Here is a 20,552-nt window from a genome sequence, read left to right on the forward strand (position 1 = left end):
ACAATGTTTTTGTATGAAAGCTTGCTTCTGTATTGTTGAAACCCCCTGACGGCGTTTTGTTGGAGCATTGTCTTGTATTGCACCATGTTGCTTTAATAAAGTTTTTGAAAAAAACTCATGACAACAGATATGGCTGCCTCCTGCTCCTTGGTGTGTTGTGAAGAAGAGAGAGACTCCGACAATGCTATTATTGGTGACTGTCCCACATTTTTGGTTGTCGAAACGTTTTAGAAGAACATTTGTATTGTAACCATGGCGGTAAATGATGTGTTGTGCTTTTATTCTCTGTTTTAAACACCCGTTTGTAGTGCACACGTGGGTGCTAGCAGCAGGGCTAACACCAGTTGTTTAGGTCGGTGCTCGACAGAGTGGAGCTTGAGGTTATACTCATGTATGTGTTTGGTGTTTATTTTTACAGTGGCAAGCACACTGATAAAATGATTTATCTTGGCGTTGTTTTAGCTTGTTAGGTGCTGCTTGCATTTTCATGTTAATGTGTGCCGGTATATCATATTAAAGTGTGTTTATGGTGGTATGAAACTCAATGTTGACAATGTTTCTCCTTACAGTCCGCTTTTCAAACGGCAGCGTCAAAAATGCAGACAAACTGGATTTCACGTTGTATAAAAACGCAGATGAGAGTAACCCCAGGAAAAAGAGCAGACGGATAATGGTGAGAAAGTAATATAGTATTTGTACTGTACCTTACATCTGTGAGACATGTTTTGTTCTACTCTACTGTAAATTGTAGCATTTTGTCTTTATTGCTTCTACCAATTTATTTGCGTTTTTGTGTTTGTGTATTTTACTTTATTCCTTTGATGTGTACTTCTGTTCTGATAAATATTACTTCATTTAATTTGCCCGTTGTCTTCTATGATTTGTCTTCTTGTATTACTTTTACCCTGATTTTATCTTGCTGTCACACTGTTTGGCCTTTTGTTGTTACATTGCCTTTTACTTGGCTTTGCCTGTTAAAGCACTTTGTGAACATTTTTTAAAGGTGCTATATAAATTAAGTTATTATTATTTTCATTATTATTATGATAAATACTTTCATGTCCTCTGTCCAGGCTGCTGAATCAGACAGACTGTCCTATGTTGGAAATAATTTTGGAGCAGGGTCCTTGAAATGCAACAATCTTTGCAAGTAGGTTAATAATAGTAACTTATTTTGAGATGTGTTACTGTGGCACAACTACCACTGAGAAGTGAAGTAACAAGTTTGATGTCTGTTATCAGATATTATGTAGGAGTGTTGAACAGGGACACCATGCAAATGGAGGTGCACAGAGCGCAGCTCTTCAACATGCAGCCTGTGATACCAGGAGAGGCGACAGTTGCTGAAAAACCACAGGACGCTACTCAGACCTACAGAGACAAGGTACGATGATTTGTCCTGTTTTTCTTGGAATAAGAGGAGACTGGGCTCAAACAAGTGTGAACTTTAATGTCTTAATTGTATGTGATATTTTCTTTTTAGGTTGACTCTTTGATTGAAGCATTTGGCACCAACAAGCAGAAGAGAGCTCTGGGCTCCCGCAGGCTGAATCAGGTGGGCAGCGATACTCTGCATAAAGCAGTGGCTAAGGCTGCCAACACTGTGATTGACCAGAAGGGTCTAGAAGGTAAGCTGGCAGACAGTTTGGTTATTGAAGAGTGAAAAGGTTAAGTTAATCCTAAAAACCTAGCTCCATGTAGTCTTTTTGTTGATCATTTTTCATCATTCTTTTTCTCCCCACAGCTCTACAACAGGAAGTGGCTGACACAGAGGCCCAGGGAGAACTGGCTCTCCACCTGCCTCCCTGCAACGCCGCCGCTGACAAACCTGAGGACGTCTACCAGTTTGATGATCGTATCCTTCAATCTCTTCGTGTGTGTGTTTTTATCAGTAAGGGAAGGGTAGAACTGTAGATAGGGGAACAGTTTATATACTGATTGGAGGTGAAAGCTTCAGGTGGGCTTGTTTTTGGGTCTCCATCCTTAATTGATGTCCTCAGTCCTGAGTCCAGCAGAATTTGAGGCTTTGGAGCAGGCTGGTGCCAAGCTGGCTGCCCTCTCGTCCGAGGAGCTGCAGAAGATGAGAGATGACGGAGGGTAGGGTGATAAAAGGCTCACGCCTGCGCAAGACATTTTTATTAACCTACAGTTTGTCTCCCTGCATTCTAATATTGTTTGTACTTTTCATTTAAGGTGCTTGTGTGTTTTGAAACATCTGGAGAACATGCCGTCTGCAGATGAAGCTAGAGATAAAACAACACGCTGTGCCTTTTACCTTTCTATGCTCCTCAAACTGGCACGACAGAAGAGCATCAGCCGCAAGTGTGAGTAATGTTGTATGCCTTTATTATGCATGTGTTAAAAGTGTTCCTACACTGTCCCTGGAACTCAGTGGCCCTCATTTATCAATTGAGCGTACGTCAGAAAGTGAGCGTAAAGTGGGGCGTAAGATCATTTCTACGCAAGCCTCGGCATTTATCAATTTTACTCTTTTTTTTCTTTCTCAAAGATATTTTTTTGGGCATTTTGTAGCTTTATTGATAGGAGAGATATTGAGAGTGAAAGGGGGAGACAGAGGGAAAGACATGCGGGAAAGGGCTCCAAGCCGGATTCGAACCCGGGCCGCCCGCTTAAGAGGACTGGGCCTCTGTGGTATGCGCTCCACCAGGTGTGCCACCGGGAACGCCCCATCAATTTTACTCTTGCGTGTCGTAAACTCTGGAGGCGAGCCATGAATCGGGTATATATTAGGGTGTGACATTTAAATGACGCTTGTTTCGAGCCGCCACATTTATCAACAGCCGATCATTCTTACGCTGTGATTGGAGAGATACGATCGTTTGATAAATCACATGTGAACCCTGTCGTAAGACGAAATATATGCTCAGATCTGCACTCGTTTCTATGTTTGTTTGATAAATGAGGGCCTTTGTGATTTATGTTTAAATGTACAGTTGGGCAGGAGGAAGGCTGTCCTCGGATGATTCAGAACAAACTGCTCAGAACATTTTCTGTGGAGACTTTCAACAATGGCAGGTATGATGAAACTTTTGTACATTTGTCATCTTGTAAAATTCATGCAGACACTACATCAGCTTAATATAACTAGTGTGTCCCAAGGTTGTAATAGTTTGTGATTTTTCATTATTTTTAGTTTAATTTCATTGTGAATTTTTGTTTTCCAATTCAATAAGTTTAAATTATTTTTTAGTGTGAGTTTACTAGTTTTTTTATTTATTTTATTTTTATTTCTTGAACATGTTTAGTTTTAGTTTAGCTTTTATTAATGTTTGTGTTAGGTTTTTTTTTGTAATGGGGAATTTTTGGATGCGAGATTTAAAAAGGTCTCAATATATTTTGCCTTTATGTCCTTAACAAGGATTTTTTTTGATAACATTTTTGTTAACCTTACGGTTAACAAAAATGTTTTTTCAGTTCTAGTTTTCATTAACTATAACAACCTTGGTGTGTACATGAATTTCACACTGGGATGTGTGCATCTCAAATTGTCTTTTGACAGAGAATACATTTTCTTTCAATCTCACTTTTTTACCGTGCCTCATTCTTTTAGGGTGCAGAACATGGTGTCATCATCAATGCGTGCTAAATTAGCAGCTCACTGCCTGGCTCTGCTGCTGCATATGAGTCACATGACCGCTGACCTCACATTACTGCACCGTGACCTGGGAGTCACCGAGGCCAGGTAAGAACAGAAGGCCAGGTCTGCGTCTATGTGTATATGGCAATATTTACTAGGTGTATTTTTCTTTTCTTAACATGCAACACATTGTGTTGCTAAATATTAAGAACACCCAATGTTAAGGTTTAAATATATTGAATGCAAGGTATCTGTCAAACCAGCTGCATTTATCATTGTAAATGGCCTTTTTCTTTCTGCTCATGGTTAATCAACACATACTGAGCTGTGAATTGGATGATTCTTGTTTACAAATGATATTGTTACATCAGCTACAATACTGTCAAGGTGCATTAGAAAAACTCTGCAAATAGGATTTTAACAAATCCTTCAAAGCTTTTAATATGTTGACATTCAAATTCTAAAGCAACACTCGAATGCTAAAAGGCTTCTTTTTCAGCACGTCTATTCATTCTGTTAAAATCTAGTATTTTCTGCACAGTTGCAGATAATGAAGATTGTTAGTATTATACTACTTGTAGAATTATATTTTAGTAGTGGCTGCATCAACATCAACCAATAACTGTGCTATATAGTTCAACATTTATTGGAAAATAGATGGTAATATTTCAAAACTTCATGTTTATCTCACCAAATATTCTGCTTTATTCCAATTATGTTGGCATTTAACCTTTCAATAGCATTTTTTCTGCTGTCAAAAAACTGTTTGCTCCTCGCTTTCTGCACGCACCTGTATTAACAGAGCAAACTAGCAGCAATCTTAATGTGTATTTACCGTGACATAACTGACATCCCATACAGCAAGAGTATACAGCAGCTGATGTTTTTATGTCTTCCTACAGGATGATTGAAGTGGCAAAGTCAATGGGACTGACTCTATCCAAACAGCCCCGGGGGAAGGCTAACGAGGCTGAGTCGGTAGACACAAACAGACAAGCCTCTGTAGTTCTACCTCTGGTCAAATATGATCAGTTCATGGAGAGACGGAAACGCAAGAAAATGCACTGAAGACCAAGATAAGAATTGGATAGAAGGAGGACTATAAGCATTGGAAATGTCACAAACAAGAAGCGTTTATTAATGTATTTTGTAGACCAATAAAGTGGTGAACTTCTGAGTTGTACATGATATTGTTACTTATTGCTTACTGTGCAAGATGCAAAAGAAATAAGCGGAGTGATGAATGAGCTGTAAACAAATTCTAGATGGCAGAAAGCATCTAGCACAGACAATAAAAACATATAGGCACATTTGTAGACAGCACATATTGCACACTGAATATCACTTTTCCTTCGAGAACTGGCTATTACCAGGTGAGTCTGTGTGGAATGACAATTTTTCTCCCTTTCTGAGTTTAATGGAGTCAAACAAAGCTGAGGTGCATCACATTTTAAAAACAGACTCATCAGGAAATGGTTCTGTGCAAGAGGCATATGCTTAAGTTTGGCTTTGTTTTTCTGCTTTTTTTGCATATACATCCCACTATGACAACCTCTCCCCTAGCTTTCATCACTGATTGAATAAAAAGTCCAACAAGGCACAGCTTTACTTTGTAGCATGATTGAAGCTGGCATCTCTGAAGTCTTTGACTCCTGCTAGGATTTATAAAAATGTGCACTTCCCAACCAGCGAGTCCCAGAAGCAAACTGACCAAACCAACAAAGTCTACAGCAGGTCTGTACATGAATATATGAAATGGTAAACAACAAAACTAAGTTAAAGCTTCAGTATGAAAATGTTTTAAGAATCATGATGTTTGAGCGTTTTTGAGCTCCAGCTTCACTACATTCTTCATATTTGAGTGCACTGGCATTTGATCGTACAATTATAAAAGTCTAATTTCAGGTTTACAAAATGTTGTTCCATCCTAATGTGCTGGCAGGGCGGTGGCCCCTTTTAGTGGTTCGACTCCGAGCAGCCTCTTCCTGGACAGGTATTACACCTCAACAAGAGGGTATTGTTTTGGAAGGTGTTTTCTGAAGAAGTGCTCCAAATGACTGACCGCCATTGCAAAAGCCATCAGATGCTGACCTCTTTGGAACATGATTCATATTGTTTTTTTAAGTGCTTGCCAGCATTCACAGGATGGAGCAGAACATGCTGCCACTGTGGCAACCACTCTCTACGGTGGCGCTGATCCTGGTCGTCATGGAAATTCCGAGTCTGGAAGGATATTGGGATGAGGAGAAGCCAGATGGGGAGGTGGCCAGCGGACGAGGTGGAGGGTTTTCCAAAACCAACGGAGGAGCAGATTTACAGCTACAAAACACAAAGGGATAAAAAAGTAAGAGAAAATCTGAATTTTTCACACAGTTAATTCATACAAAACCAGGAGCAATACAGATTTGGTTACTTGAGGCAGTGGGAACAGGTTGTGAACCAAGCATTGACATACCAACTTTTACGAACAAACTTGTTGATTTAATTCATGTTGGAGTCGTTCTGACCACCTGGCAAATTTAAGTCTGATATTTAGTTTATTTCAGCTGTTTTTGGTTTCTATCACATCCTGCGGGGGTCTTTAACTGATAAATGCTCTACTATGTTCACCACCTTACTGTGACCATCTGCAATTTGGTAATGAGCAGGTAGTTTACAGTTAGTTTTTAAAGCTTTTTTCTTTCTTTTACTTTAAAACAGCATTTTTATTGTTGTCTAGCTTAAAATTAATCTGAGAGCTGTGAGAAATCAAAGCTGTAAACAGGGTTCCTACATCTTTTTCCAAAGTCAGATTCAACCCCTTTAAATATTTTTCAGCACCTTACAGCTGTGGCAATTTGCAAATGTATCTACATTACATTGATTATTTTACTTCATCAAATTTATATTAAGGATTCAATACACAAAGTACAATACAAAAAAAATTAGTGACAACATTCTGCAGGTTTACAAATTAAAGCAAAACAAAAACGTGTCACCTGTTTGTAAGTACATTTGGCATCCTACATAATCTACATTTCAAGCAGTTTCAAACCCTTGATAGACCTTGAAAACACCGTAAGCAAGTGAAGTAAAGCTGTGCTGAAACTCATTAAAGCTCTGTAAAGCCAAGGAGAGCTGCAGATTCATGTGATAATTCTCATTACCGTCATCATCATTGTGCTATAATGATAGAAAAAAAATCATTTCTATAGCTGCATGTGGACAGCAGAAGAAAAGGGAGAAAAAGCACAGACTGTAAGTACACTGATGACCTGGATCTCTGGTACTTTCAGTTGGTTGCCTAGTTACCTGTTATTATGCCTTAGAACGCTGTTGTTCCGCGACACACAGCTCTCATTACCAGGATCCATATGTAACAGTGTCTTTTTATTTCCAGGGTGGCCCTGGAACAAGACATTGTCATGGACGACACCTTTGACTGGTCCTAGCACGGCAACGCCACAGCCCTGTGCTGGTTGGACACGGTTGCGCAATACCTAAAAATGATAAAAAAACATAAAAATGTACATAAGTGATACAGTAATATGCTTACATTATTGTTACATACATACATATTTGTACATATCTCTATTAGGACTGAAGAGTTTTTGCATTTGTATTTTATATTGTATATTTAGTATAGCACACTTTTTTAAATATTTGTTTTATTTGCATACTTATTTCTATTTCTTATACAGCAGCAACTGTAACAAGAAATTTCCCCCCTGGGATCAAGAAAGTGTTTCTGATTCAGATTCAGAAGTTATGTACAGTGTTGGGAAAGCAGTCTAACTGTGTACAAGCCTCAGTCCATCTCACCTTGATATCAGCACTCCCAGTGACTTGGATCCCAGATCCACGGTTTCCAACCACATCATTCTCAGCAATCTGCCCGTTACCACTGAAACTGACACCATGGCCGCTGTTTTTATAAATGCCGTTACCACGAAGCTCCACTCGACAGTCTTTCTCCACCGTAACACCGCCTCGACCGTTTTCAAGAATGCAGTTTGTAACCAGTCGGCTCATCTGACTGCTCTGCAGCACAGCTATGCCAGTGCCGTGATTACTGTTTACAAGATTAGCAAAAACATTCAAGGGTTCGCTGCTCTTCACATATAGACCGACCGCTACAGAAAAAGACAGGGAAAGATTGAGAGAGAATTAGACTTTGTGCACTGAACACTAGAGCCCGAGAGATATAGAATTTTGATTCTGATGCCGATATTGATTTTAAAGGGGGAAAATTAATCATAACTTATATGGCGGCAGATATAGTCATTTTTTGAGCAGGAATGAAAATTGAAATTTTTTTAATGTGGGTTGTACACTGATTTTATGCCACTCTGTAAATGTACCCAGAGGGCTACCTTCTCAAATATAAAACTTTATTAAATAATATTAACACTGTTATAATTAGTATTATACAAACAATGTATTACATTGTCAGCCAGTTATGAATATAAATGATAACTGAAAAATGAAGAATAAATGAATAAAATAAATTGCTTAATAAACATCATTACTGTTTAGTGTCAGTCAATTTCTTACTATCTAACAAAATAATAATTAAATAAAATCAGCCAGGCAACATTTTGCTGCATTATATACAGGTGAATCTCAGTAAATTAGAATATCATAGAAAAGCTTATTTATGTCAGTAATTCAATTCAAAAAGTGGAAATAACACACTATATAGATCCATTACACACAGAATGAAACATTTCATGTCTTTCTTCTAATTATAATGATTATGGCTAACATTTAATAAAGACCTATAATTCAGTGTCTGTTATATTACAAAAGTCAAGTAATAGTCAAAGTATGTTTAATATGAAAATGTTGGCCTCTGAAAAGTATGTCCATCTATATGCACTCAATACTTGGTTGTGGTTTTTTGATTTGAACTACTTGAAATTGATCATATACACCGAAACGCCTTTCATAGGCCAATATCAGACGATAATATCGGTCAACTGATATATCTGTCGGGCTCTACACCATGTAATACTGAACAGGTCTGATCTTACCTCCATTGTAGCTCATGCAGTTGCTCTCCACCAGGGCCACACTGATGGAACGACGGGCAGAGTGGCGCTCATCCTCACTGTCCAGATCACTCTCCCATGCAAACAGGTCCCCCTCTTCATTCAGGTTCTCCTGCCCCTCTCTCCCTTCTCCTTCCACCCCCCTCCTTTCCCCGTTGCCTGCTTCCCCACCAATCCCTTCCTGCCCTGGCCAGTTCCCCTCCCTGGCCTCGATGTTCTCCGGGTCCTTCCTGCAGAACACTGCCAGCCCATACATACAGTTATGGGTGATGAAGTTTCCCAGGAGCTGCGGGAGGCTGGATGACATCACCCACACACCACAGCCTTTGTTACCTGAAGGAGGAAGAGGAGAAATGACACATCTGGTTAGTAAAGGTGAGCTTTTATGTCAATTTAAATATATGATGCTGCCATTATTGGGCTGAAATGACGTACAGTAAACATGATTTCCCTCGATGAGTCCGCGGCCTCGCTCTCCCACCACGACGCCGTCGGAGTAGCCATAACAGATGTAGTTGTTCCTCAGGATTGGGTCACCTCCTCTGCGGATGTCCACACCCCCCCACTGGTTCTCTTTGATCACATTCTCTGAAATTAAAATGTATTTTTATGTAGAATTTCTGGATTCATAACCAAAAATGGTGCTTTTCCTTTCTGTAAGTGGCACATCAATGGGCGAAAATTAATTTGGCATGCTTTTGTGAAATGTCATCACCTGTTATCATCCCTCTGCCATTCTCGTTTATAGCGATCCCTGCTGCCTGGCCCTGGAAGATGTGATTCCCACTAAGAGAGAGCGAGGAGAGAATGACTTTGTCGGCAGCTCCAGACCTGGCATAACGTCTGAATATACCAAACTTTTACTGTACTTATAGTGGTAAAATATATACCAATGCACTGCAGCAGTTGTATTGATTTTGAAGTTTCTTGAGTGAAATTATCAAGCCATACAACACAACAAGTTTTACATTAAAAGGAAGATGTAATGTGAACACAATAAAGCGATGGGAACAGCAGTGACTAAACATTCCTATGCTAGTCAGATGTTTGTAAAGTCCCACCTACCTGACCACAGGATTCCCACTGAAGAGAATATACACGCCCGCTTCCTTGTTGTTATAGATCTGGTTGCTCCGAATTGAACCTTTTCCGTTGCCAAGGACAACAACCCCTGAACGCAAACCGCTATGTATTTTGTTGCACTGTGGGGAAAAAAAAAACAGAACGAGGGAGTAAAGATGGAGAAGAGAAAACTCGGAGCTGTTTAGAAACAGGGCTGCAACTAAATACTTTCAATGTCAAATGATCTGTTGTTAATTATTTTCTCAAATAATTAGATGTTTGGGCTATAAATGTCATAATTTTGAAAAATGTTGATCAGTATTTCCCAAAGCCCAATATGTGTGTTCAAATGTCTTGCTTTGTCCACAATGTAAAGATATTCAATTTACTGTCAGATGAGTAAAGAATAGAGTTACCATCAGAATCATTAGAATTTTAACTTTTTTTTTCTACAAAAATGGAATCAAAATAGTTGATGGTTTATTTAATAGTTGACAACTAATCGATTAATCTTTGCAGCTCTATTTGGGAATGTCCTTACTGATGTTACAAACAAATAAATCAAATGTGAGCTTCCCAATCTGACTGTCTGTACAACCAACTTTGTTAAAGTGGCAGTTTGACAAAAATTATCGTTTCCATGACAGATTTTGACAAATAGTGGTATTGTGTTTCTGTCTTGATTTCAATAGGCAGTGAAGCATCAATTACCACAATAATGGGGTTAGCCCCTTTACGGATGTCCAGCCCCGCCTCCCCGTTGGAGTGGATGTTGTTTTCTGCGATGAGGCCCTGAGCAGAGAGGCGCAGGAAGACACCTGATGCACGGCACTCGCACACCTCGTTCCTCAGCATCACTATCTGAAGGAGGTAAGAGAGAAAGGCAGCTCAAGTGACACTTAATAGGAAACTGCTGCTTAATTACTCATGATCTGAACCACTTCCTTAACTTGATACATGACGCAGAATATATATAGCCTGTAAAGTCCTTGAACACATAAAATGTAAGTGATGCATTCAAGAGACACTCCATTAGACTGAAGAATATTATCATCTTATTTACTGTGGAGTTCTGGATACAGCGGACAGCATAGTTGAGCCCACGGAAAACATTGCCCTCCAATCGAGCTTGTCCATAATTAGACAAATGCACGCCACCCTTCCCCTCCCTGAAGAGGCAGCGTCTGAGGATACAGCCAAGGGTGGAGGCTGCCAACATCTGAGCCTCAGGGTCCCTGTCTAGTTCCTGCTGAAGGGTGAGGGGCTCAGGGGTCACAGATGGTGGATCCGGGGAGGATGCTGGTGGCAGAGAGCCATCTGGCCGCGGCTTGAGCAAATGGGATAGGCCATGATGTTCACAAGGGATTTTGTAATCCAGTATAAATTGGTTTTTGGTGTTGTTAGTTCCTCCTTCATCTCGGTTCTCCTCCTCTCCTTCGCTGCGGTCACCATCACTCCAGCCATCTTCAATCACCGTGCCCTGACACACTGTATCTACCCCGGTCCTCCTCTGCCAGTCTTCTATGCTCACATGCTCCTTTTTCACATTACCACCTGGAGGTTGATGCACATCAACGGAGCTGGCCAGAGGGCCTCTGGGAGGGCTATTGTTCATAGATGCGCCACATGATGGAAACGTCCTAGAAAGGGCAGCTAAATGTTTACAAGCCCAGTTTCTTTCCGACACTGGAGGACCTTCAACGGTGACAGAAGCTGTGTCACTTCCTGAGAAGTCACAGCTGTCCAACAAACTGAGAACAACGCCTAGCAAGTGGGCAGAGCTGCCCTGTGAGAAGGAGCAGAAGCGAGCCTGGCAGGTTCCTGGGCCACGGATTTGCAACTGAGCCCCCTCAAAGTTGCAGTTATCTAGTTGCACGTGACCCCAAGACGTCTAGAGAAAAACAAGGAGGGAAAGGTGACTGGAGTGAGACAGAATCAACAAGAAAGTAACAAAAATATTTAGACCTAATTTTTAGTTGAGTCTGAAACATGATAAGACATTGCAGTAGGGATAGGCGATATGGCCAAAATCTACTGTACCAGTAAAGGTAATTTCATGTATAGCATGTATTCTATATTGTAGTCAATATGAAATATCTACATGGTAAAGTCTATTTTTGATCCCTTCACACCACATCTTGGCAAAATAGTGCCTTTAAAGTTCACTCCCACTCTGCAACAATTTTTGTTGCAGGTTTTTTGACACTGCAATAAAAGTGATGTACAGAACCTTCACTGTTCATCGTTTGGAGAATGTATAATGGATGAAATGATCTGAATTTCCATAACTGATAAGTAATGCTGTCTAAGTGACTGTAAGGCAACATCCAACTCGACTTACATATTGCAATTCTTTGTAAAACAAAATTAAACAAATATGAACACAACTAAATTAACTGACTTGTTATATTTTATCAAAATAATTAATTATAATAATAATAAAGAAAGTAATTGAAAAGTTTGGCCCCATTGTAACCGGTACCGATACAGCTTTTTGAATGCATAATGGCCAGTTATCCAGTGATAACAGTAGACATAACAAGTGCATTCCCATGATATCTTATCGCCCTGCACTGCTGTAACAACAAACTATCATGATAAGCTGTTACTGCACCTTGTAGACCACAGTGGAGAACCAGGGTGGCATGAACACCAGATTACACAGCCGGGCAGTAGGGCACTGCTGCTCCATACACACCAGGAGGGCCACCTCGCCCAGTCGACCCAGCCCAACAAGCTCCACAGGCACCTTTAGCGCCAATTCAGCCTGCTCCTCATACACCCCTGGGTGAAGAACCACACGGTCATATGGCCCCACCACCCCGAGGGCCCCGCGCAGGGTCTCAAACTCGCATCCAGGCCCCACATGCCAAACCCTGCGGTCTTTCCGACGACGGAAAAAGAGGAGGCAGGCAGAGGACTGGAGCTCTGGTCCGTTTTGAGTCCAGGTGCGGGTGGACAGGGCGTGTTGCTTCAGAGCCTCTCTCCAGGACGGGGGCTCCTGCTGGGGCTGACTGGGCCAGTTCGGGTGTCGGCACTCGGGGCAGCCCAGGCAGAGCTGTCTCCAGCGGGTGTTGTCTAGTGAGAGGATGAGCTCCCGCCAGGCGCGGCACACCTGGCAGCAGCGGCCCAGGTCAGGGAGCGGAAGATAGGCCAAGATCACTCTCCACAGCTCCACGGGGAGGCTGCCCACCTCCATGGCAGCAGAGACACCGTGGGAGCACCGTGACGGGAGGGAGGGGGGCCTGGAAACAGTCAGACACACAGTTAAAGCAACAGGAAAGAGCCAGCACCAACCGTTACACAACTATAATAAACAAATGAGATAATAAATGATCACACCGATACATATCAGCTAGCTTAACTGGTCTTTTAGCAGGAAACAACACGTAGCAAAGTAGACAGGATGGCAACACCGCCGTTCAATCCGTAACGTTATCTTTAGTGTACGCTACTCATATCTTCACGTAACGTAACGTTTTTAATATCGCGTTTAAAGTTTGCTGCGATGAAAGACGGTTAGCTAGCGAGGTAAGTTAACGCTAACGTTTCCAAACCTTGGCGCAACTATCGTAAGCCACAACAACAAGCATCGCACACGTCAAGACAACAACAAAGCTTTACCTTTCACCGGTTTGCCATAGTTTGATGGATCAACACATGCCTGTTGATATATTAAGAGCAGCGTTACATGTCTTTATACAGTCTCGCCTCACTGCTTCCACAGTTCATAACAATCCACGATGACTGCAGATGTGCTATCGACATGGAGTTCAGACGATTGCTTCCAGTTTACGGCAAGAGACCACGAAACAACAGAGCCGATCCATCTTCCGCTTCCCAAAAGTAGGCGTCAACCTCTTGGAAGAAGGTTGCTGTTAGCATCCCTTGTTTTAACCACTTAACTCCTGTGCGTGATACATGTGTGTTTAAAGCTGATGCTGCAGAGCGGGTGGGGTTAACCCAGTATTTCTACTGGGCCCCCCTTTTCTATCTAAAATATGTACTATACTTTCAAGCCCCCCTCCCCACACACACACAACAAGTAAGAATGGTCTTGTCATTTTTTTCCATCCTTGTTTCTTGTATTCGAGTAGAGTCATGATCTGATTTAGTTTTTACCACACTGTAAAAAATTAACTGTAGGAAACACACAGTTTTGCTGTAAAAAATATAACATTTTCATGCAAAATTTATGGAGAAATACCATGATGTGTGAATGAATGACACACTTATCCTAAATATAAAGGGACTACTCAGTCTAAATTACAGTCTTTGCTGATATTTACATTTAAATTTAGAATCGAAAACCGTACTCACTGTATTTTTTACGGTGAAGTTCTGGCAACCAAAGCTGCCGGTATTTTACCGTAAATTAAACAGATTTTTTTTTTTTTTACAGTGCAGCATTGGAGAACAATGAAATTATTTCAATTTAGCCTTGCCTTGACAGTTCATTTAGTTGTCTGTGGACTGCATCAGACAATATCGAGACAATGTACCTTCAAACCTTTGAAATGACCTGGTTTTCTGCATTAATTCGTTATAAAATATGATCTGATCTGCATCTATGTCGCGAGTATACACAACGTGCTTAACCTAATTTCACACAAAAATTATAATATTTCATGTTTTTATTGAACACATCCATTAAACATGCATAGTGATGGTGGAAAAAGTAAGTGGACCCTTGATTTAATAACTGGTCGAGCCTCCTTTGGCAGCAATAACCTCAACCAAATGCTTCTGACAGCTACTGATCAGACCTGCACATTCAGGAGGAATTCTGGACCATTCTTCCTTACAGAACTGCTTCAGCTCAGCCATACTCTCAGGTTGTCTGGTGTGAATGGTTCTCTTGAGGTCATTCCACAACATCTCTATTGGATTGAGGACTGGGTCTCTGACTGGGCCACTCCAAAAGGTGGATTTTTTTTTGTAGTAGATGTACTTTGATGTTTAAGGTCATTGTCCTGCTGCATCATCCAACTTCTACTGATCTTCAGCTGGCAGACAGCCACCCTGATATTAACCTGTAGGATTCCTTGATAAATTTGGGAATTCATGTTCCCCTCGATGATAGCAACTGGTCCAGGCTCTGAGGCAGCATAGCAGCCCCAAATCATGATGCTCCCTCCATCATACTTCACTGTTGGGATGATGTTCTCATATCGGAATCTGATAAACAGATGTTTTAACTCGTTCCAATGATTCCTTCAAGTCTTTTCTTGTTACTCTGGAGTTCTTTTTTTCCTCACTGAGCGTTGTGTCTTTGGAGTGAACATGGCTGGGCGCCCACTTCTAGGGAGAGTAGCCACAGCACTAAATCATCTCCATTTGTGGACCATTTGTCTCACTATAGACTGGTGAATACCTAAGGACCTTGAGGTTACTTTGTAACTAGTTACAGTCTGATGCAAATCAACAATTCTTGATCTCAGGTCTTTGGAGAGATCTCTTTTTTTGCCAGGCATGGTTTACATGAGCAGATGCTTCTTGTGAATAGCAAACACAAAAACTTTGAGTCTTTATTACAGGTCAAAGTATCTCTACACCACTCAAATCTCATTTCATTGTTAGAACTCCAAGTTTGCTAATTCCTGACTCCAATAAGCTCTTAATGGAGTCATTAGCCAAAGGGTTCACTTACTTTTTCTACCAGCATTATGAATGTTTCATTGATATATTCAATAAAGACATGAAATATTATAATTGTTTGCATGTTATTAGGTTAAGCACATTGTGTTTGTCTATACTTGGGACTTAGATGCAGATCAGATCACATTATAACAAATTATTGCAGAAAACTAGGTAATTTTAAAGGATTCACATACATTTTCTTTCAACTGTAGACACAGTGGCCCTGGTGGTGGAAAAAAAAGCCTGGTTTCACATGTTGTACAATGCAACTCACTGTGGGGTTTTTAATTTTTTTTTTTTATCCCTCCTTCCCTTACAGGAGGACTTTGGCAAATCTCTTCAAAATCTTTTGGCAGCGTTTACAGCTACAGCTTACAGGTGGTAACCAATAAAAATGCCTGAATGCAGCTTCATGGTAGGTTTTTTACTTGCAGTTGTAACCCAATGTTTGACTGCGTTGAACTTCTTCTGATCGCCTTTTGAAAGGTCTAAATTTTTTAGATAAGTTTACTAAAAAGCCTCCCTACCACAGAGAGTAGAGATGAAGAGTTTATTTTGAATAAACAACATTGCAAAAACCTCTACCCCTACATGTATTGAGGAGCCACTGCCAGAGGCAACAGCACTGAAATGATGCATTGCTAATGGCTGGGTCAGTAGCAGTCATATCCTGTTGTTGTTGGCTCACCTTTCATATTTCGTGATTGGGTACAGCTGTAGCCAAATATTTTTCTTGTAGATGATGCAGTGAAAGACCATTTATCTTTGAGGTCATTTTGCAATAAAATCATAATGTGAGCAATGTCAGCTTCTTATGAAGGAGTGCACCTTACAGTGTGCACCTTTGTCCAAGAGGTGGCAGTCTCCTTCCACTAAGAGTTTATTCTGGTGCTGCAGGTGTGCTGTCCTACATATCACAAGCCAAGAAACCTGAAATGTTGTTTCTCAAATTATATCTTCAGGACATTGTATAATATTTTTACCATCCAGAAACTTAAAATGTTTTGAGGTAGAGAGTGGAGTGGTCAGTTACACAATGTTATGTCTCTATGTGGACATACAAAATATGAAGGGACAGAGGTATGTTAGAGGGACAGTGCTTTTCAAGACAGACCTTTAAAATATTCCTCTAAATAGTATTTTGTGAGTTATTGTGTTGGCCCTTTCAAGAGGCAAAATCAAATATCATGTCTGATTAATGTGAAGTTCATCTGAAAAGGTCAGATTTAATCAAATTGTGTTTGGTTGCCATTCATATGCAAAGCTTCATTTAGTTTACACAAAGAGCCTAGCCAGATTTTCAGATGTGTAGCATATTTTATTCAAAGATGAAAAAATATTTGACAAAAATACTGTATATTAAATGTGTATAAAGTTTTATGTCTTTCACTCGTGTTTATTGTATTGTTAGGTGTTACAGAACCACAGAAAATCAACTATTTAGATAAAACCATGGATTTAAACCATGACTCATGCTGCTTTACTCTATTTGCACATCTCCGACTAACAAGTAATTAAAAAATATCATAAAATGAATCACAAAAGAAAAGGACTGAAAGAGACATGAACTGACTTCTGGTTTGTAAGTCATATCCCAATTTATTCACAATCATTGTCTTAATATTTAAGATGAAAATGTACATGTATGTTTTTGAAGACATAGGCATACACATTACTTTGATTATTCACAGTAAATAAAAAAGAAAACATACAAACACAACATTCATACCCATACTCTACACCTGAATTTCAATATGTCCTGCATTCTGTAAAAATATATACCATTTATATTGTGCGTATGTAAAACTGTATGTATATCAGTTTTCTAAATCTCATTTAGATTGTTTTCACTTGTGAAAACAGGTGAAGCAAAAAAGTTTGTCAGGTGAATAATAACAATAATAATAATTATCCCATGTAAGAAAGCCATAATGCTTTTAGTTGTATTTAGAACATGGGGTAGTGGTGCTTAAAGCTTTTTTTAAAAATTACTCAGAAAAGTAAGTCAGTCAATAACTTTTTACTTTTTTACTTTTACTTTTAAATTATCCTGTCAAACTTTTCTTTTCACCTGAGAAAACTTTTAATTTCCTAACCAGTTCACCTTTTTACAGTCATAAAAAGAGACGAGAAAACTATTTAGATCAGACTATTCAAAAATATATATTTTTTTACGATAATTATATAGCTACCCTGCCTTACATTTGGCATACAAGCGTTTAGTTGCTTACAAAACAGCTCCTATAAAGTGAAAAGACATACAAAATTCAACATAATGCAAAGAATATAGTAGATTTGTGTCACCATGTCTTTTTTCCCCCAGTTGTGGCACACAGGAAATGACAAAACTGGTTAGTCACCCCTTTTGTATCACACCTGCCTCATTAATCTTTCCCATCCAGAAAACTGTGCTCATTGCGATCCATGAAAATGTGACTCTGAAAGATTCTTCTTTCCCAATGAGTCAAGTGGGTGAAGGTTTATTCTTCAAGGTGTCTGCCTACAGAGAAAAAATGTTCCTATGTTATAGAGTGGCAGTCTCACCTCACAATTAATTCAAAATGTGATATTATTAAATTTAATGTTGAAAATATGAATTTCACATTATAAAATACAATACCATTGGTTGAAATTGAATGTTAAACATTTTCTTTTCAAAGTTGTTTTTATTTCCACATTTAGATCACAGTTTTATGAAGTCAAGTGGGACTCTTGCTTGGTGTCTGGAAAGAAGCCAGTGACTCTTGTTTTCAACAACTCACGACTAAAGGTTCAGCTTCATGGGAAGTTAAATGTTGAGGAGTGACTTAAGGGAGCTTGACTTTCTGTCTGCCAACATCCTTATCTTCCCCTGATCTTACACTAAGTATGTAAACACAGTGAATGACAAAATGAATGTCTGCCAAAAAATAACCAGAGATGCCTTTCTCAACACTAAGCTGATCAAATCCCCTCTTGTTGAAAGATGTATTTAAGTCTGTTCATGTGATATCATCTATTGCCAAATTCACAAGAATACAGTGAAGATAACCTTACCCAGACAGTTTCTCAAGCACTTTTTTGACCCAACGAGCATCAGGGTCCAGACAAACTTTCCCACCCTTTTTAAGAGTGGCACTGCAGGATCAAAGACAAGTCAGAGAGACCAAACAAAGCAATATTTCCTGTCACATATCATAAAATTACAAGACACAGGTAATCACCCTAGACAGGTTTCTAGATTTTTTGTTAGTGTTGGAGTTTGACCCCAGAACTCACATAATCTGAATGGTGTCACAGTAGGAGTTTACAGGTATCACCTCCACCATTCCTATGAAGCGTCCAATAGGCTTTTTCTCCGTGCTGAGACATACGCATCTGTCAAGCCCTCCAGGACCCCCCACACTGATACCTGGGATTGTGAGATGAAATGAAAGAAGGATGTTAATATCTCGACAGAAAAAAAAACTAAAGCACACAGTTTAATGCCAAGTGAAGATAGCAAACATGCACAGTCACAGATACAAAGAGAATGAGGTATTCATTCAAAGACATAATTCTTCTTGTATTTTGTCAGTAATTGACAGATTAAAACTCACCTTCAGGTATTGTCAGCAAAACCAGGAGTGCTACAACAGTGATGACAGACATATCTGCTCTCAAGCTGAAGTCAGAGAAACAATACAAATGTTTAAAAAGTAGTGTTAGTTAGTAGACTGCAAACATTCGTAGCTCTGCTGTTCCGTCTGCAGCTGTGATGCAAGTCTACTCTGGAAACCCTTTCCTAATCACCATTTCTCCCCCCTTCGCTTTTTCTAAGGAACTTATTTTTTTTTAAAGGATGCCTAAGGACAAAGGGAGTGTTCTTTATTTTTTTAAAATCTAAAATAGATGATTTACTGATTTCTCACAGGGAACAATTCTAATGATTTTGGCTTCATCTCATTGCACTGGTCCAAATAAAAATAAAATAACTTTCATCCCAAAAGAATTTTCCACTGAAAATTCTCCCTTTGTTGTTGCAGCTGATGTCAGACTGAGGGCAGTTATCTGGAATACGGTAAATCTGTGCCAAACCCCAACCCTGTGTTGATCTTGTCTCCACCTTTTTCGGTTTTTGGTTTGATATAATACCCCAGAAAGCCTTGCAACACCCTTAACTACTCCACTTCTGTTTTCCTAAATGTTTGCAGAACTGCATACTTCTGCATATAACCACATGCAGACTGGCTAAAATGCTGTCAAATAATAAGAATTCATTTATTAATAAATTTTCACTGAAAAAAACTGCTGTGTAAAACAAAGGCTGAAGAAAAATATGGCAAAATACGACTGAGAGCCTTTGCACAATTACCTACAGCTGTCATTTAGGCAGTGGTGGAAGAAGTAGTCAGATTCTTTACTTAAGTAAAAGTACTAATATCACACTGTAAAAAGTACTTCACTACAAGTAAAAGTCCTGCATTCAAAACTAACCAAAAAAATCAAAAGTACTCATTATGCACAATGTCCCCACTCAGATTGCTTTATATATTCCAAATATATTATTAGATTATTATCATTATGATATTTTATGTTTTTACGTGTACAGTGTTTTACTGTTGTCAAGTTAGAGCCAATTCTAAATACTTAATACTTTTTATGTGGTTTTATTTATAAAAAATGCGTCATGATTTTTAAATTGATCTTGTTTTTTATTTCAAATCTTAAAAAAAGCTGGCAGCTTAATGTAGTTGAGTAAAAAGTACAATATTTGACTCTTGAAGTATAAAGTACAGAAATGAAAATACTCAAGTACAATTTTGAGGTACTCGCACTTTACTTAAGTAAAGTACTTGAGTAAATGTACTTAGTTACATTCCACCATTGCATATAGGGGTAATTTTATGACTTGCCAGCAAGCATGTCCTGGCATGATGATGATGTTTAATGGCGGAGAAAGCGTGTAAGGGGCTAGTGTTACACATGTGGAATGTGTGAACTCCTGCAAGGCCACCCGCACACAGAGACAGTCGATATTCATCCCAAAGTGTTGTGTCAAAGCTGACAGTCTTCAACCCGGACCTTTTTTTTTAAACCCTGAAACTTCCTGTCATTTCCTGGAATCCCTAGAGGCTGGCTGCCTCTCAGTCTCCATTTCAGCTCTCACTTCCTCATGCTATATATGATTTTATCAACAATCCAACCCTACAGTGGTTCAGCTGAAACTCATTGTTTGCTATTGTTAACATTTTACAATGGAG

At 39.5% G+C, this 20,552-nt stretch overlaps 3 protein-coding genes and 1 long non-coding RNA gene across 5 annotated transcripts; 2 read left to right on the forward strand and 2 right to left on the reverse strand.

Moving 5' to 3' along the window:
* The first annotated feature begins 101 nt into the window (after positions 1 to 101).
* Positions 102 to 4,781, forward strand: polr1e (RNA polymerase I subunit E). 2 transcript variants are annotated; one of them, XM_059338257.1, is made up of 11 exons: positions 102 to 193; positions 570 to 673; positions 1,074 to 1,150; positions 1,243 to 1,384; positions 1,484 to 1,628; positions 1,745 to 1,855; positions 2,001 to 2,097; positions 2,194 to 2,324; positions 2,955 to 3,036; positions 3,572 to 3,703; positions 4,501 to 4,781. In XM_059338257.1, the coding sequence occupies exons 1-11, from the start codon at positions 118 to 120 to the stop codon at positions 4,664 to 4,666; spliced, it is 1,263 nt and encodes a 420-aa protein (XP_059194240.1). In that variant the 5' UTR covers positions 102 to 117; the 3' UTR covers positions 4,667 to 4,781. The 2 variants fall into 2 exon arrangements, with proteins under 2 accessions (XP_059194240.1, XP_059194248.1); XM_059338265.1 differs by lacking the exon at positions 102 to 193 and adding an exon at positions 262 to 391.
* fbxo10 (F-box protein 10) lies at positions 4,716 to 13,453 on the reverse strand. Its single transcript, XM_059338256.1, has 11 exons — positions 13,315 to 13,453; positions 12,305 to 12,935; positions 10,754 to 11,581; positions 10,402 to 10,551; positions 9,694 to 9,830; positions 9,344 to 9,414; positions 9,064 to 9,216; positions 8,611 to 8,961; positions 7,400 to 7,710; positions 6,890 to 7,077; positions 4,716 to 5,917 (listed from the first exon to the last, which is right to left on the reverse strand). Exons 2-11 carry the CDS (start codon positions 12,887 to 12,889, stop codon positions 5,737 to 5,739), a joined length of 2,955 nt encoding a protein of 984 aa, XP_059194239.1. The 5' UTR covers positions 12,890 to 12,935; positions 13,315 to 13,453; the 3' UTR covers positions 4,716 to 5,736.
* Positions 13,397 to 18,334, forward strand: LOC131975608 (uncharacterized). The gene is made up of 3 exons (XR_009394742.1): positions 13,397 to 13,536; positions 15,650 to 15,745; positions 18,013 to 18,334. It is a non-coding gene; the product is annotated as an uncharacterized LOC131975608 (long non-coding RNA).
* Positions 16,696 to 19,017, reverse strand: LOC131975599 (C-X-C motif chemokine 5-like). Its single transcript, XM_059338276.1, has 4 exons — positions 18,909 to 19,017; positions 18,589 to 18,721; positions 18,367 to 18,447; positions 16,696 to 17,830 (listed from the first exon to the last, which is right to left on the reverse strand). Exons 1-4 carry the CDS (start codon positions 18,958 to 18,960, stop codon positions 17,818 to 17,820), a joined length of 279 nt encoding a protein of 92 aa, XP_059194259.1. The 5' UTR covers positions 18,961 to 19,017; the 3' UTR covers positions 16,696 to 17,817.
* Positions 19,018 to 20,552: the final 1,535 nt, after the last annotated feature.

This window comes from Centropristis striata, chromosome 1 (genome assembly GCF_030273125.1).
Source record: "Centropristis striata isolate RG_2023a ecotype Rhode Island chromosome 1, C.striata_1.0, whole genome shotgun sequence".
Classification (NCBI taxonomy): domain Eukaryota; kingdom Metazoa; phylum Chordata; class Actinopteri; order Perciformes; family Serranidae; genus Centropristis; species Centropristis striata.

Coding starts and splice junctions, on each gene's coding strand:
- polr1e (XM_059338257.1), top strand. CDS start 118: ATGACAACAGATATGGCTGCCTCCTGCTCCTTGGTGTGTTGTGAAGAA. Junction 194..569: donor CTCCGACAATGCTATTATTG/GTGACTGTCCCA, acceptor TTCTCCTTACAG/TCCGCTTTTCAAACGGCAGC. Junction 2,325..2,954: donor GAAGAGCATCAGCCGCAAGT/GTGAGTAATGTT, acceptor TTAAATGTACAG/TTGGGCAGGAGGAAGGCTGT.
- fbxo10 (XM_059338256.1), bottom strand. CDS start 12,889: ATGGAGGTGGGCAGCCTCCCCGTGGAGCTGTGGAGAGTGATCTTGGCC. Junction 9,831..10,401: donor GGGCTAACCCCATTATTGTG/GTAATTGATGCT, acceptor TTTTCCCCACAG/TGCAACAAAATACATAGCGG. Junction 9,217..9,343: donor TGGCAGAGGGATGATAACAG/GTGATGACATTT, acceptor TTTTAATTTCAG/AGAATGTGATCAAAGAGAAC.
- LOC131975599 (XM_059338276.1), bottom strand. CDS start 18,960: ATGTCTGTCATCACTGTTGTAGCACTCCTGGTTTTGCTGACAATACCT. Junction 18,722..18,908: donor TTTGCTGACAATACCTGAAG/GTGAGTTTTAAT, acceptor TCACAATCCCAG/GTATCAGTGTGGGGGGTCCT. Junction 18,448..18,588: donor TGTGACACCATTCAGATTAT/GTGAGTTCTGGG, acceptor TTGATCCTGCAG/TGCCACTCTTAAAAAGGGTG.